The 12,068-nt window shown below is 43.7% G+C and overlaps 1 protein-coding gene across 3 annotated transcripts in view; it reads right to left on the bottom strand.

The window, feature by feature from the left end:
- The window catches only part of col4a6 (collagen, type IV, alpha 6), a 40,357-nt gene extending 28,700 nt beyond the window's left edge, over positions 1–11,657 (bottom strand). For all 3 annotated transcript variants that reach the window (XM_061295545.1, XM_061295614.1, XM_061295687.1), the window contains exons 1-3: positions 11,502–11,657; positions 11,267–11,374; positions 11,068–11,113 (exon numbers count right to left, since the gene is read on the bottom strand). In XM_061295545.1, coding sequence (XP_061151529.1) covers positions 11,068–11,113; positions 11,267–11,283 — 63 coding nt within the window. In that variant the 5' untranslated portion in view covers positions 11,284–11,374; positions 11,502–11,657. The remainder of the gene's footprint in view (positions 1–11,067; positions 11,114–11,266; positions 11,375–11,501) is intronic.
- Positions 11,658–12,068: the final 411 nt, after the last annotated feature.

Here is a 12,068-nt window from a genome sequence, read left to right as displayed (position 1 = left end):
TTCACCTTCTCAAGGTGGAACTGCAAACGTAAACATTGCAATCTTTCCTAACGACTCTTTTTTTTAAAACTTTAAAAAAATAAAGACTTATAGACACGATATATGCAAAAGTATTGGGACACGTGCTCACAGGATGTCGAAAGGGGGCCACACTAATGCGAAACTGTTTTGTCAGACCGAAAAAAATAAATGGAAAATGAATTTCGGAATAAATTTATTACCTGGGTCTTTAGGCATGTTTTAATGAATTTAAAATTGATTAAACCACGTGGGAAGGATAAAACTCCCCTATTACAGGTGGATCTGTCAAAGACTCAGCGTAAGTAGCCCAAAAACAAAACTTGGACAATAAGATAAATGGATATGAAGGTGACAAAAGAGAAATGATGGGGGGGAAAAAAGTCATCAGTATATATCTTGAGCTGTCTTTGCAAGGCTTGTGTAAACCTGTGGTGCTGCTGAACGAGGAGCAGGGACAGCTAAAGCCTCACTTTGACGCGAGAGCATGTCAACGCAGGGTTGGCAGCTTGGGAATGTATGGAAATTCCTGTCAGGGCTAGCTATTATGTATCTGGGGGGGCTTAAAAGAACTTGTCGGCCTTATCGTCACAAAATCGGGAGTTTCTAGGAATGAGGGGGGGGGGGGAAGACTAACCAGATGGAATGTTGCAAGTGCACAGTAAGTCTAAGTGACAGACTGTATTTGCACAAACCCACTTGTATGTTTCTAAGCACATTGAAACATCTCCACTACAGGCTGAGAAGCTTACAAACTCGCCACAGATGCAATCTTTTTGGCCCTTCCAGAACGGATGCTGCTATCAGTGTCCAAGCGATTGCTTCCATTAAGTTTTCTCCGTAAAGAAAAGTGTGTTGAGTGATTCAGGAGCGCAGACGTTCATTAAAATGGCGCCTTGGTGTCAGAGCGAAAGTCAATTTCAACTCAATCTTTACATTTTTAAGAAAAGGAGTTGTCGCTTTTCTACTCGGGGGGGGGGAAGCATACATATTGTACAAATTGTTTGTGTGTGTGTGTTGGGAAGGGAAGCGCTATTTGCCTCATTGCCGTTCATAGTTTTAAAATAGCCGACAGAGAGTGACAGTGGCCTCTTCGGGGAGGAGTGTCGAGTTCTGTGTGACTCATCCTCACTGAGGGGAAGGTAAATCCCCGCACAAATATTAATTACAAGTCTAAAAGTGCCACATGAAGGCGTCGGAGTAAATATCCCCCGTCGGAATAAACCCCCTCCCTCATCTAAATTGGTTTCACCTCGACCGGTAGAGTGCAGAAATGTTTTTAGGACTCGTCTGACATGTCCGCCGGTGTCCAAGACCCAAAAATAATAAAAAATAATAATAATATATATAATAATAATAATATATGTATATAATATGACATATAATAATAATAAAATAAATAAATAGAATTACGGTTAAAAGTCACAGGCCGTTGCAGTTTCCTTGGAGGAAGAACAAAAATGTACCAGAAGGAAACCGCTGCAAAGAATCCGACATATCGTATCCTGAACAAATACAATCGAGCCCACTGAGGAATTAAAAGCCAACCATCTTAAAATTCACCATTTACCTTAAAAAGGAAAAACGGCCAATCAGCAGCTGAGGCCAAGAAGCCGACATGTTTATAGGTTGGGGAATGTACGGGACATGTCAAGCCACAAAAACATGTTGACATCCCCTCCCCTACCTGAACCAAGCCTGCACACCAAGCCCCCCCCAAATGTCCCCCTTGTGCTCTCCATCTTCTCTTTTGTCCTCACATTCCTCCCACCGTCCAGCTCCGGGCGGCCTAGCTTGAAAAGCTACGAGCCCTCTCAAGTATTGCAAATTTTTACCAAATGATAGTGGGCCCGGTCTGTACCCCCCCCCCCCCCCCCCCCAGTTGTCTCTCTCAAGGGATTTGTTTATGGGATGGCACTCGAGGAAGCCGTGAGAACGCCGCGCAATCTCAAGCAATCGTCCAAGGGTGCACTTGACGTCCTCCACCTCGGGTTGGAAGCGACTTTATTTGTCCGCGAGTGTTTACAAAGCCATCCGTCACTGCGCAGGTAAACTTACAGTACGTACTCTCCAACGACCTTCGAACTCGCCGTCTTCTTAGAAAGTTTGACAGGACCACCAAGTCCAGGAGGGACAAGCGGTGCGTGTCTGTTTACACTCTAAACACGTGTGAGATCGTAGAGATGGATAAAACTCATTTGTCTAGACCAGGGGGTGTCAAACTCATTTTTATCACGGGCCGCATCGGAGTCCTTCGGAAGGTCATTATGACTGTGAACCCAAATAAATGTATGAACATATTATATACAGTATAATATACAAAACAAACTGCCAAATTATTCATTTTCAAATCACACTAGTGGGAACTTTTCAAATATTTTATAAAGATGATTTTTAAAAGGTGAAGACAATTTGCAATTTTAGTAGTGACTCATGAAGTCCATGCGCAATTTGTCTTTGCGGGCCACAAAAAAAATGATATGGCGGACCGTATCTGGCCCCCGGGCCTTGAGTTTGACACCCACGGTCGAGACGGACAGTCAACTCTGTGGCACGAGGGGGATTCCGGATCACTTCTGAATTGTGCAAAGACAGAATTTTGTCACAAAAGAAAAGCAGGGACTTAAGCGAGCTTTACACAGCTGGCAAGCGCTGCGGCTTCTCAAACACGCACGCCGGGAATCGTGCCCAAACAGGCCACCTGGTGTCAGCGCCTCCACTCGACACAGGAAAGCAGCAAGCTGAAGAAGGGGGCAGCAGGTAGGGGGGGGGGGGGGGGTACAACTTCTCATTGGGGATCAACCTGCTTTGAGACAACAAGAAGTCCGGAGAGAGCAGTGATAATATTATCTAAGGGCGAAGACGGCAAGACAGGAACCACTTAAGTGGATGATCAGAGAGGGAGCCAGAAGGGGGGGGGGGGGGGGGTTGCGTGTCATGGGTGGATGAACAAAGAATGGTTATGACAGAGGAACTGGGATGTTCTGTAGGCAATAAAAAAAAGTCAGAGCAATACTTTTGGAACGGCTTTGAGAATCGTAAACGTATATGCAAGAACGGATCCGCCCGCTTTGGCTCCTCGGGGCAATGATCAGAATCGGGATTCGGATCCGTACCTGCCTTCACTCAACTGGGCCTCCTCCTTTGTTGCCTCTGTAAAGAGAAACCACTTGTGTGTGTTTCAAAGCTACAACCAACACTGACCCCACTCCCTCCTCTCGGCCGCTTGACCTCTCACCTTTACCGTGGAGAGCTCGGGATGAGCGGAAAGGAATGGAATGCTCGCTGATGGGCGCCGGGAGACGAGCAAAGCCGGCCAGTAAATGTGCAACCGCGCTCGGGTTGAAAACTTGCTACCCGAGGCACGTAAGGAGGTGAACATTAACTCTCAGAGTTTGACGTCGGACGGAGGAGAAGGCGGCACTGAAAGTGAGCGATGAGGCCAGACAGTGACCTTGTGGTGCCACGAGGAATCACGGGAAAAGCCTCGGAAGGACACGCCGGCGCTGTCCTTTCATTTGCCTGTAAAAATTATTTATGGTGGCAAAGAGGCGACGTCTATATTTTCTGCTCGGTGTTGCTTGTTTTGTTCTCTCTGGCGATCATTCTCCAACGTCCCTCAGGGTAATTGAAGATTAAATCCACATTTCACACACACACAAACCCTCGGGCGAGCATGAAAAGGTCAGTCCGTGACCCTTTGTGGAGGTCAGAAGACCGCTTTGGACTTCTTCAGGTGCTCGACTTGAGCTGACCATCCGTGCATGGACACGCATCGTCTTTATGTCACTTTCACTTCATGCTTGGAACATCTTCACTGGCCAGAAGTGTCTCTTTAAAAGACAACTAAAAATGTGCACGTTCTTCCCAAAATTATTATCGCTTGTGTTAGCGAAATAATAATAACGATCTCACTTTCTGGAATCGTCCAGGGACAAAAAAAAATAAAAAATCCTGAATTTAAAACAACATAATGGCGAGAGCTCCATTCACCTTTGACCAGTTCAACTTTCCCCACTGACCTCCAGGGCTCTTTTCCCACACGGAAAGAATTTATGAGAATTCTGCTGTTTTAGATATACGAGACGCTGTCAGGCCAGTGACATCTGCCGAGTGATGAAAGTGTTAAAAAGGTGTGTGACCCCTCAAGAGCGGGAAGGAGGGAGGAAGAGAGGACTGGCGGAAGAGCAAAGGGGAGCGGGTGGGGCGGTTGCTATAGCGATGAGATGGAATGTTCATGTCGCCCCTGGCGATGGTTCATTAGCTATTAGCCTTTACGTGCTGACGGGTTCTAAGCCTGGACCTGCCTCCCATTCTGTCTGTCACAGATCCTATGTCATCTGGAATGCCAGGGGGATCGGGAATGCCGGAAAATTCCAGAAGGAGACGCGCTTTTTCTGAAATAATTCCAAAACCGGGGGATATTACCTAAGTAGACTTCAGCGTCACATAAGTTGCAGCACGCCTGGAAAGTCACCTTGACTTTTTTTTTTCCCCACCCGAGGGAATGTGAACATTGTCATGACATGTGCACTTAATACGCTTAAAATGTGTACTAAACAGTCCAAACAGATGGTCGCTGATGTCTGTCGGCATTGTTTACATCTCCATAAAACCAGGAAACAGCGGATATGTGTTTGGTCCAGTTTTGGGGAAAGCAATATAAGCAAGGCGGTTTGTTATCATAAGGAGACGTTCGGGCATTTATTTTTTTTTAACATACGTACATCTTCATTCAATCTCCAACAGATGGTGGAATCACAAGAACTGTACTTGCACAAACAAGGTCAAGGACAATATTGGAATGTTGCAACATCGGCGATTTGCAAGCAAGGCAAGCAAATGTCCGGCTGCCCGTCATTTCTCACTTGAGCTCGCTTTGAAACGGAGTCGAAAATCGTAATGAATACAGAATTTACAAAACCTGAATGTGGGTGACTTTACTGAGCTGAACACACTCCGTATCAAAGCTTGTGAATGAGCAAGTGGGCTATTTTTGGAACAAGAGGAGCCAACTGACCAACAACAACAAGAGGGGCAACAAAATCACACGACGACTCAACAGGCAACAACTACATCTTCCCAATATCATTCAGCCCAGAAATCTGAACAAATGTAGCAAGGGCAGTTAGTGTCCGTGATTTTAGAGTGTTTTACGCCCCCCCCCCCCGCCACCATGTCTCCCTCATTAATGGGCATTTGGGGCCGCGGTGGGCATGCCAGAAAAATAGCAAAGAGGCCCACGGTCCTGTAATGAATGGCGGCACAAGGGAACCATGCCAGGTAGTGCCACAATAACAATAACACTCAAAATGACAATAAAAGGCAAAATAACTTTTCTCATGTCAACTAAATTACAAGGGGTTCCGACATGTACTGTAAAGACATGTCTTACGTCATTTCGAGGGCAATGACGCGGAAGCTAAATAGCGAGCAAAACAGTTACAATTCTTGACAAAGCTCTTTGAATATGTTTAAGAAGATTGGAGGTAAAATGAAGGCTTACGTTGTTTGTTATAACACGGGCGCCTCCGGTTGTCGCAGAAAATTTTGGTTTGGATCGCGCCCAAAGACAGGTTAACGCGGCAGCTGTGTGACCCAGTCCCTTCCTGGTACAGTCCAGCTCTGGCTAAACTATTCATATTCTATGAAACAGAAACTTGAGGAGGACTAAATGGAGCGGCCCTAGATCCTACTTGGAGGAAACAAGTTACTTTGTGACCATTGCAAGTTTTGAATGTGATCAAATGGACATGACATGTGGGGTGCCTCAAGGGTCAATTCTAGAACCCCTTTTGTTGAGCCTGTATAAGCTTTTTCAGAACGTAAAAAAATTATTAGCATGTCTATGCAGATGATACTAGTTCAATTTAGGTGTTGGGTTAGGGTTAGTCAGCTGTAGAATAGATTTTAAAATTCCTTTAAAATAATCAAATTATTTTAAAAAAAATTGCTTTTAGATATTGACCTTTAGATTTTTGCGCTGCTCCATGAAGCTGCCTCACCTTCCCCTTGCCTGCCAAACAATATTTTCATCAAACTTGCTTGGAATCGCGAGCTTAATCGATCAATCAAAGCCTCAATTACAGTACAAGGATGCTTGGATGAAAAATCAAAGCCAGACAATTAAAGCATTCTTGTCCTGGATGAAGTCTGGGTTCAACTCCAGGGCGTGGGTGATGGCGTCACCTGGCACCTGACTGACGGTTGTGGTATTTCGCCCTGTGGAAAGGTCTCCGAGACAAACTGGGAAGTCTTTCTATTTTATAGACGAGATGCCAGAGATACCCCGTCGGCACGGCAATAAATATCGTGCGATTGGCAACGAATGATTTTTTTTCAAGAACAAAACTTTAGCAACAAGTCATATCTCATAAGAAGCCAAAGATTAAAATCCACAGTTTATTTCCGCTCACTCGGCAATATGTCCTGGCACTCGTGTAGCCCGAGGCTGCGTTTTGTTCACAACATTGACTTTGGCTGCCGCCACCGAAAGTTATTACAAAATAAGGTACAGAAAAACAAATAGAAGTAAGCCGGAAAAGAATTCAATAAAAGGTATAAAATGCACCCAAATACCATCGCTCACGCAAAGCTTTGACCCGGAGGCCAAGGTGGGGGAGCCACGGATGAAATCATCGAGATGACCTGAGGAGATGGAAAGACGGCCAGAGATCCAAATTATAAGGATTTGATAATCGGACACAAAATATTTTGTACTTTTGGCGCCGTTTGTTACGAATGTCGAAATAAGAAAAAAAAAAAAAGTTTGGCTTTCATGCTGCCGCTAATCAAACTTCAGCCATGCGTTTTGTTTGTTTTGTCTGAATTGACACTGGCTGTCAAGCAAATATGTCTCTTCAAACCTCTTGACCCCGGAGCATTAATGCCGCTTGAAAATCAACGCAACCGCGCACAAACGTTCGCATGCACCCACAAGTTAGAAGTGGGTGGGGCGGGCGAGGGGGGGGGGGGGGGGCAGACAAAAGAAGATGTGTTCCGTCTGTACAGGCATGCAAATGATAATTGGAAAGGGGAGGGGGAGTCAAAGTAATGATGAAAATATAATGGAGTGAGAGAGCAAAGAGCAGTGCTAACATCTTTTCTAGCTTCAGAACATTTTTCATGGTTGCCAAAGACAGGTGACGCTACGTCTTGAAGCGAAATGAGCAATCGAGAGCGGCGAGGTCACGTCAATCATGCACAAAAACCGAGAAGAAAAGTTGCTGGAATATTAGTAGCAATATGATGAGACGATCCATCAAAATGACAAGACTGGTTAGAACAGCCACGTCAATATTCAATCAATTATATTTCTAAAAGGATAAAGAATGATACATAATCTAACTACCAAGGTTGCAAAAAGTCAATTTTTTTTATGAACAAAACAAAATACTGAAACTATATCTTGCGTTATTAAAACTTTTACTACAGTGAAAATGGTGTTTGTTTTCATTTTTGTCAATTAATATTTTATGTGAGTGTATTTAATTCTGTATTGCTGTGCAGTACACAACAATTTGTGACTTTTTTATTTCACACTCACTCGACAAACACTCCATATATAAACAAAAAATAAAATCACAAAAATTTGTAAAAACTAAACAAAGGCGAAGAATTTCAGAACACCAATCAAATAAAAAAATAAGAAGTTCTCTCTTAGAATTAATCAAAACTGAATTAGAACAAAAGTACAAAACAAAACAGAAACAAATTAATGAAAAATCTAAAACTACTGCTAGCGATGCTAACCGGTAGCATGTCAATGGCATTTTCCATTCTATGCTAGCATGGGGCTAGGGGGCCATTCTTAAGGCAAACTAGTTTGATTGTTTTAAATATATAATGTGCATTTTTGGGGATAAAATAGCAAAGCGATGAGGAAAATGAGATGTACGCCGAGGGAATACGCGTCTTGCAACGGGAGGAGCGGCCACTTCCAACAAGCTACGACAGCACCTTCAGCTAGCATCCAAGCGCTGCCTCACCTCAGCTCCTCTCTTACAAGTTCACAAGTGGCCACAGATAGCGTTGCCGCATTTAGGCCTTCAATGGCTCGCTCACTCCTCTGTATCATCTCCCAAGACGAAAAAAAATGTGCGATAAACAAATCTAGAGAACACTGAACGGAATGTTAAGCGGTCCCCATGGCCACAAGACAAGAAATAAAAATAAAAAACATCATGCGAAAGTGGTCACGCCAGCTTTTATTGAAAGGATATCGAATGATGTTTTCTTTGGCGTTTAACGGCAGGATGAATTTGATTCTTTCGATAAAACGTCACACAAAAGCAACATCGTCGAGACTGATTGCTTACATGACAAATCATCCTTATCAAAACGCAACTCTCGCTTGACATTTAAGGTACACCGGGCAAATATGAAAGGAGTCCCTTAGCATATTACAAAACTCCAAAACTGCGACGCTAGTTAGACGATACGTCATAATGAATTTTCGACAAGTTATTGAAATTGCAATCATTCAGTAAATCAGGCCGACTGCCGGAGGGAACGTGTCAAGACAAAGATTGATGCATCACGCATGAATTTTCCAGGGCGTCCCACCACAAATCAGCTCATGTTGGAAAAGAGGGAAACGGGCGAGTCAAAACAGAATGCGAGTTGATTTAAAGCTTTTTTTTTTTTTTAAAGGGGGATTTCCCATCTTTCATGTCACAAACACGTATATGATTTGATGTGCCTACCACACAGGTCGTTTATAGCTCGCAAAGCAATCAACCGCATGCAAAGAGGACTTTTAAAAAATCGTATTCAAATCCGAATTCCAACATTTGGTTCAGCCTGACAAAGAAGCTTTCTAGACAACAAAGGCATGAGAAAGCGTGGAATGAGGGATGGTGATTTTGAGCGAAAGGAAGGAAGATAAGTCACAAAGGAAGCATAAAAAATCATTTTGGAATGAGTCGCTTGTTCTGTAGAAAAGCACTCGGGCAGCGAGAAGGTTCGAAAAGAAGAAACAAAATAGGTGTTGGATGTTAGCAACACTTCAAGTGATCCGCATCATCACTTGCCGGAATGTTCCGGTCTGTAGCACTTGTAGGGACAGCCAGACAAGTCTTGCCAAGTTCTGAAAGGGGAGGAACACCTGGAGGGGGGAGCGGAAAGGAGCCTGTTGCAATTTCAATCGCTAATACTAATTCCATTCGTGTTTACGTTTGAATCCATCCATCCTGGAGCCACGCGGCACGGGGAGAACATGCAAACTCCACACAGAGTGGGCCGGAGATGGAATCAAACCCACACCCTCCTAACTGTGAGGCGGACGTGCTAACCAGTGCATCCACCGTGTTGAATTTCAAATGCTATATTTATTTGATGTTAAATATTTTTTGCGATGAATATATTTTGGAGTTGCTGGACTTAATTCTCTTTTTTTAACGCTATGTTTAATTTATTAGATTTAGTTAAAATGACTGGATTGATCATTTGCCGTATTTTTCGTTTTATAAAGCGCACTTAAAATCTTTAAATTTTCTCATATACATAAAAAAATATTACTTTCTCCCTAAATTTCATGTCCGAGACATTTTGGACACTGGTGTGCTTACAGATTTGCGCCAAGTGTTTGAGAAAGGTCCTCTCCTGTTCCAATGCAGGAACATCTTTTTGAAAGCTTTTTGTACACAACCTGAAGAACGCTCCAAAGTGTTTGGAAGCATCGTTTGGCTTGGCACCTCCTCGGCGTTCCTGTCCAATGCCTCCTCCCCACGCCATTCCTCCTCACCTGTGTGTGATGTCTCCCTTGTGCCAAAAGTTGCGGCAGCCGAGTCGCTGGAGACTCCAGTGGAGTTCCGATCGTGTAGCGAGAGGTGCCTCAGCTTACACGTGCGCCAATTTCCGAGTTTTCTGTGATTTTGTGTTGCGAGCCCAAATTTTACTTACAGGCAAGCGCACATAAATAATTTTGGGGGATAAGTAATACTTACTGTCATGGTTTTAATGAAACATACACGTTTTAATTTATCAGAGAAACTTCAGATCGGGGTCACATGACTCGATTCCATCAATCAAACGGAACTACCAAATGACCTCAGATGTCTTTCGACCAATCAAACACAACCAGGTAGTCACGTGATCCACCCGCCCCCCCGCAACGTGCAATGACAGGCATTTCAACGGTCTCACTGCAAGGAACATTTCTGATCATTCCAAAACAGGTCGCCGTGGATACGAGGCCACCCAATGGACTCAGCTGTCACACGTCCACTCATCCACCCACACAACTGAGCGCTGGCACGTGGGAGGAGTCAATTCAAAGTCAATACGGCACAATTGGCTGATCTTCATTGACTTGGGGAAGGATTATGGTTGCCACGAGTTAATTGTTGGCTGTTGTATTATGTGGGGGCACCCAAATAGACAATACAGAATTGACATCTGTAAGCGGTTTCACATCACACTTGACGAGTATTTTGCGACTCGATCAAACGCATTGAAAGGCAAAATTGCATATCGACGTTTAGATGGTACAGCTGTCAAATGTTACAGAAAAAATAAAAAATAAAAAAAAAATATATATATATATATATACGTACGTACGTATATAACATGCAATGTGAGGACTGAACAGCGGATGAGAAGCAGCATTCGAGTAACTCAGTGGGCGTGGCTTAAAAAAGGCCAGTCGCCCAGCTTCTAAATATTAATGAGGAGGCGGGGTTTGATTTGTGTTGAGCGGCATGCTAAAAAAAATGGACTACTTTTTCAAAAACATTTCTCTACTTTAGCACTGTATGTATGTATATACTTTTTTTTTAATTTAGTATTTTTGTGGTTTTTTTAACCACAAAGTTAGGCTAAAGCATTCCCCATTCCATACTTTTACTGTTCTTTGCTAGATCAATTAAAATACCGTTCCAATATTCACAAAGTGCACTTGAGTAAAAAAAAAACGACCCGGAGTGAAATTTCACTCCATCGACAACATAATAAACATTATACATGTGCGTCACGATCGAATAAACACAGTCCTGCATAAAAAAGGCAAGCGGCGGCTCACGAGTGTGCTAGTAAACAAATCGCACTTACTGCCTGGGTCGCTCTCGCCGCCACGACGACTGCCACAACGCACACCCTAACAGGGAGAAGCATTTGGGATTAGATTGGCACGAAACGTGAACCTGAGAGAGCGCGCAGTTGGTCGCGAAAAATCACACACCGCACACTCTTCGGATCGCCTTATCGTGCTCGTGCGCGGTTTAAAGGCGTAAAAAAAAATCGAACTTACAGGAGCTTCATCGTCATCGGGTGAGTCGCAGGTTGTGAATGGACTCCCGAAAGTTCAGCTGCAAAGCACTTGCACCGCGCTCATCGACGGCTTCGAAGATCCTGTCATCTAGGAAGCAGCCACACACAGCGTTTTTTTTTTTTTAAACAGCGCACGCTTGCTTCCAAGGACAGACGCGAACCTCGCGAACTTCCTTCACCAATTCATTAATTTCGAGCTTTTTGTTCAAACTCACCAAAGCTGCAGAGCGGCAAAGTCGCTGCTGCGCTCTCCAGGCTGTTGCGCTTCAACTCTGCAGCGCTGCCCCGCCAGTCGGGAGAGGAGGGGCCAAGTTAGCCAACACATGTCATTCAGGAGTTCCACCACCGCGTCTCTTACAAGACTTTTTTTTTTTTTACTGAGTCTTCAACAGGACCCCGCGCACATTCAGCATCAAACTGCAGACATACAAGTTCAATGTTGACGAGCGCAAACACATTTTTACATCATTTACGGTGGGAAAAGTTCAAGTCGCCAAATAAAGTGCATTTAAGTAAATGGCGTGTGTTTTCTTGCCAGTTTTAGTATTTCAACGTGGTTTGAGAGCTTTTTAAAGAACGGGATTCCGCATGGATCTGTTGTGTGATCTGTAACGTTTTGTCCTATATGAGCCTGCTTTAAATATTTGGAAGTACGGTAGTAGGCTCAGTCTGTATAGTAAACAAATCTTATTTAGATTTTATATCCACTATAATTCTATGACCTACAACACTGTTTTAAATGTGGGATTCAAAATCCAGAAAGGTAATACAGTCTTGTTTCT

The sequence above is a fragment of the Syngnathus typhle genome, linkage group LG1 (genome assembly GCF_033458585.1).
Source record: "Syngnathus typhle isolate RoL2023-S1 ecotype Sweden linkage group LG1, RoL_Styp_1.0, whole genome shotgun sequence".
In the NCBI taxonomy this organism is placed as follows: Eukaryota; Metazoa; Chordata; class Actinopteri; order Syngnathiformes; family Syngnathidae; genus Syngnathus; species Syngnathus typhle.
The sequence above is the reverse complement of the archived record's forward strand: the minus strand, read 5'-3'. Positions and strand labels throughout refer to the sequence as shown.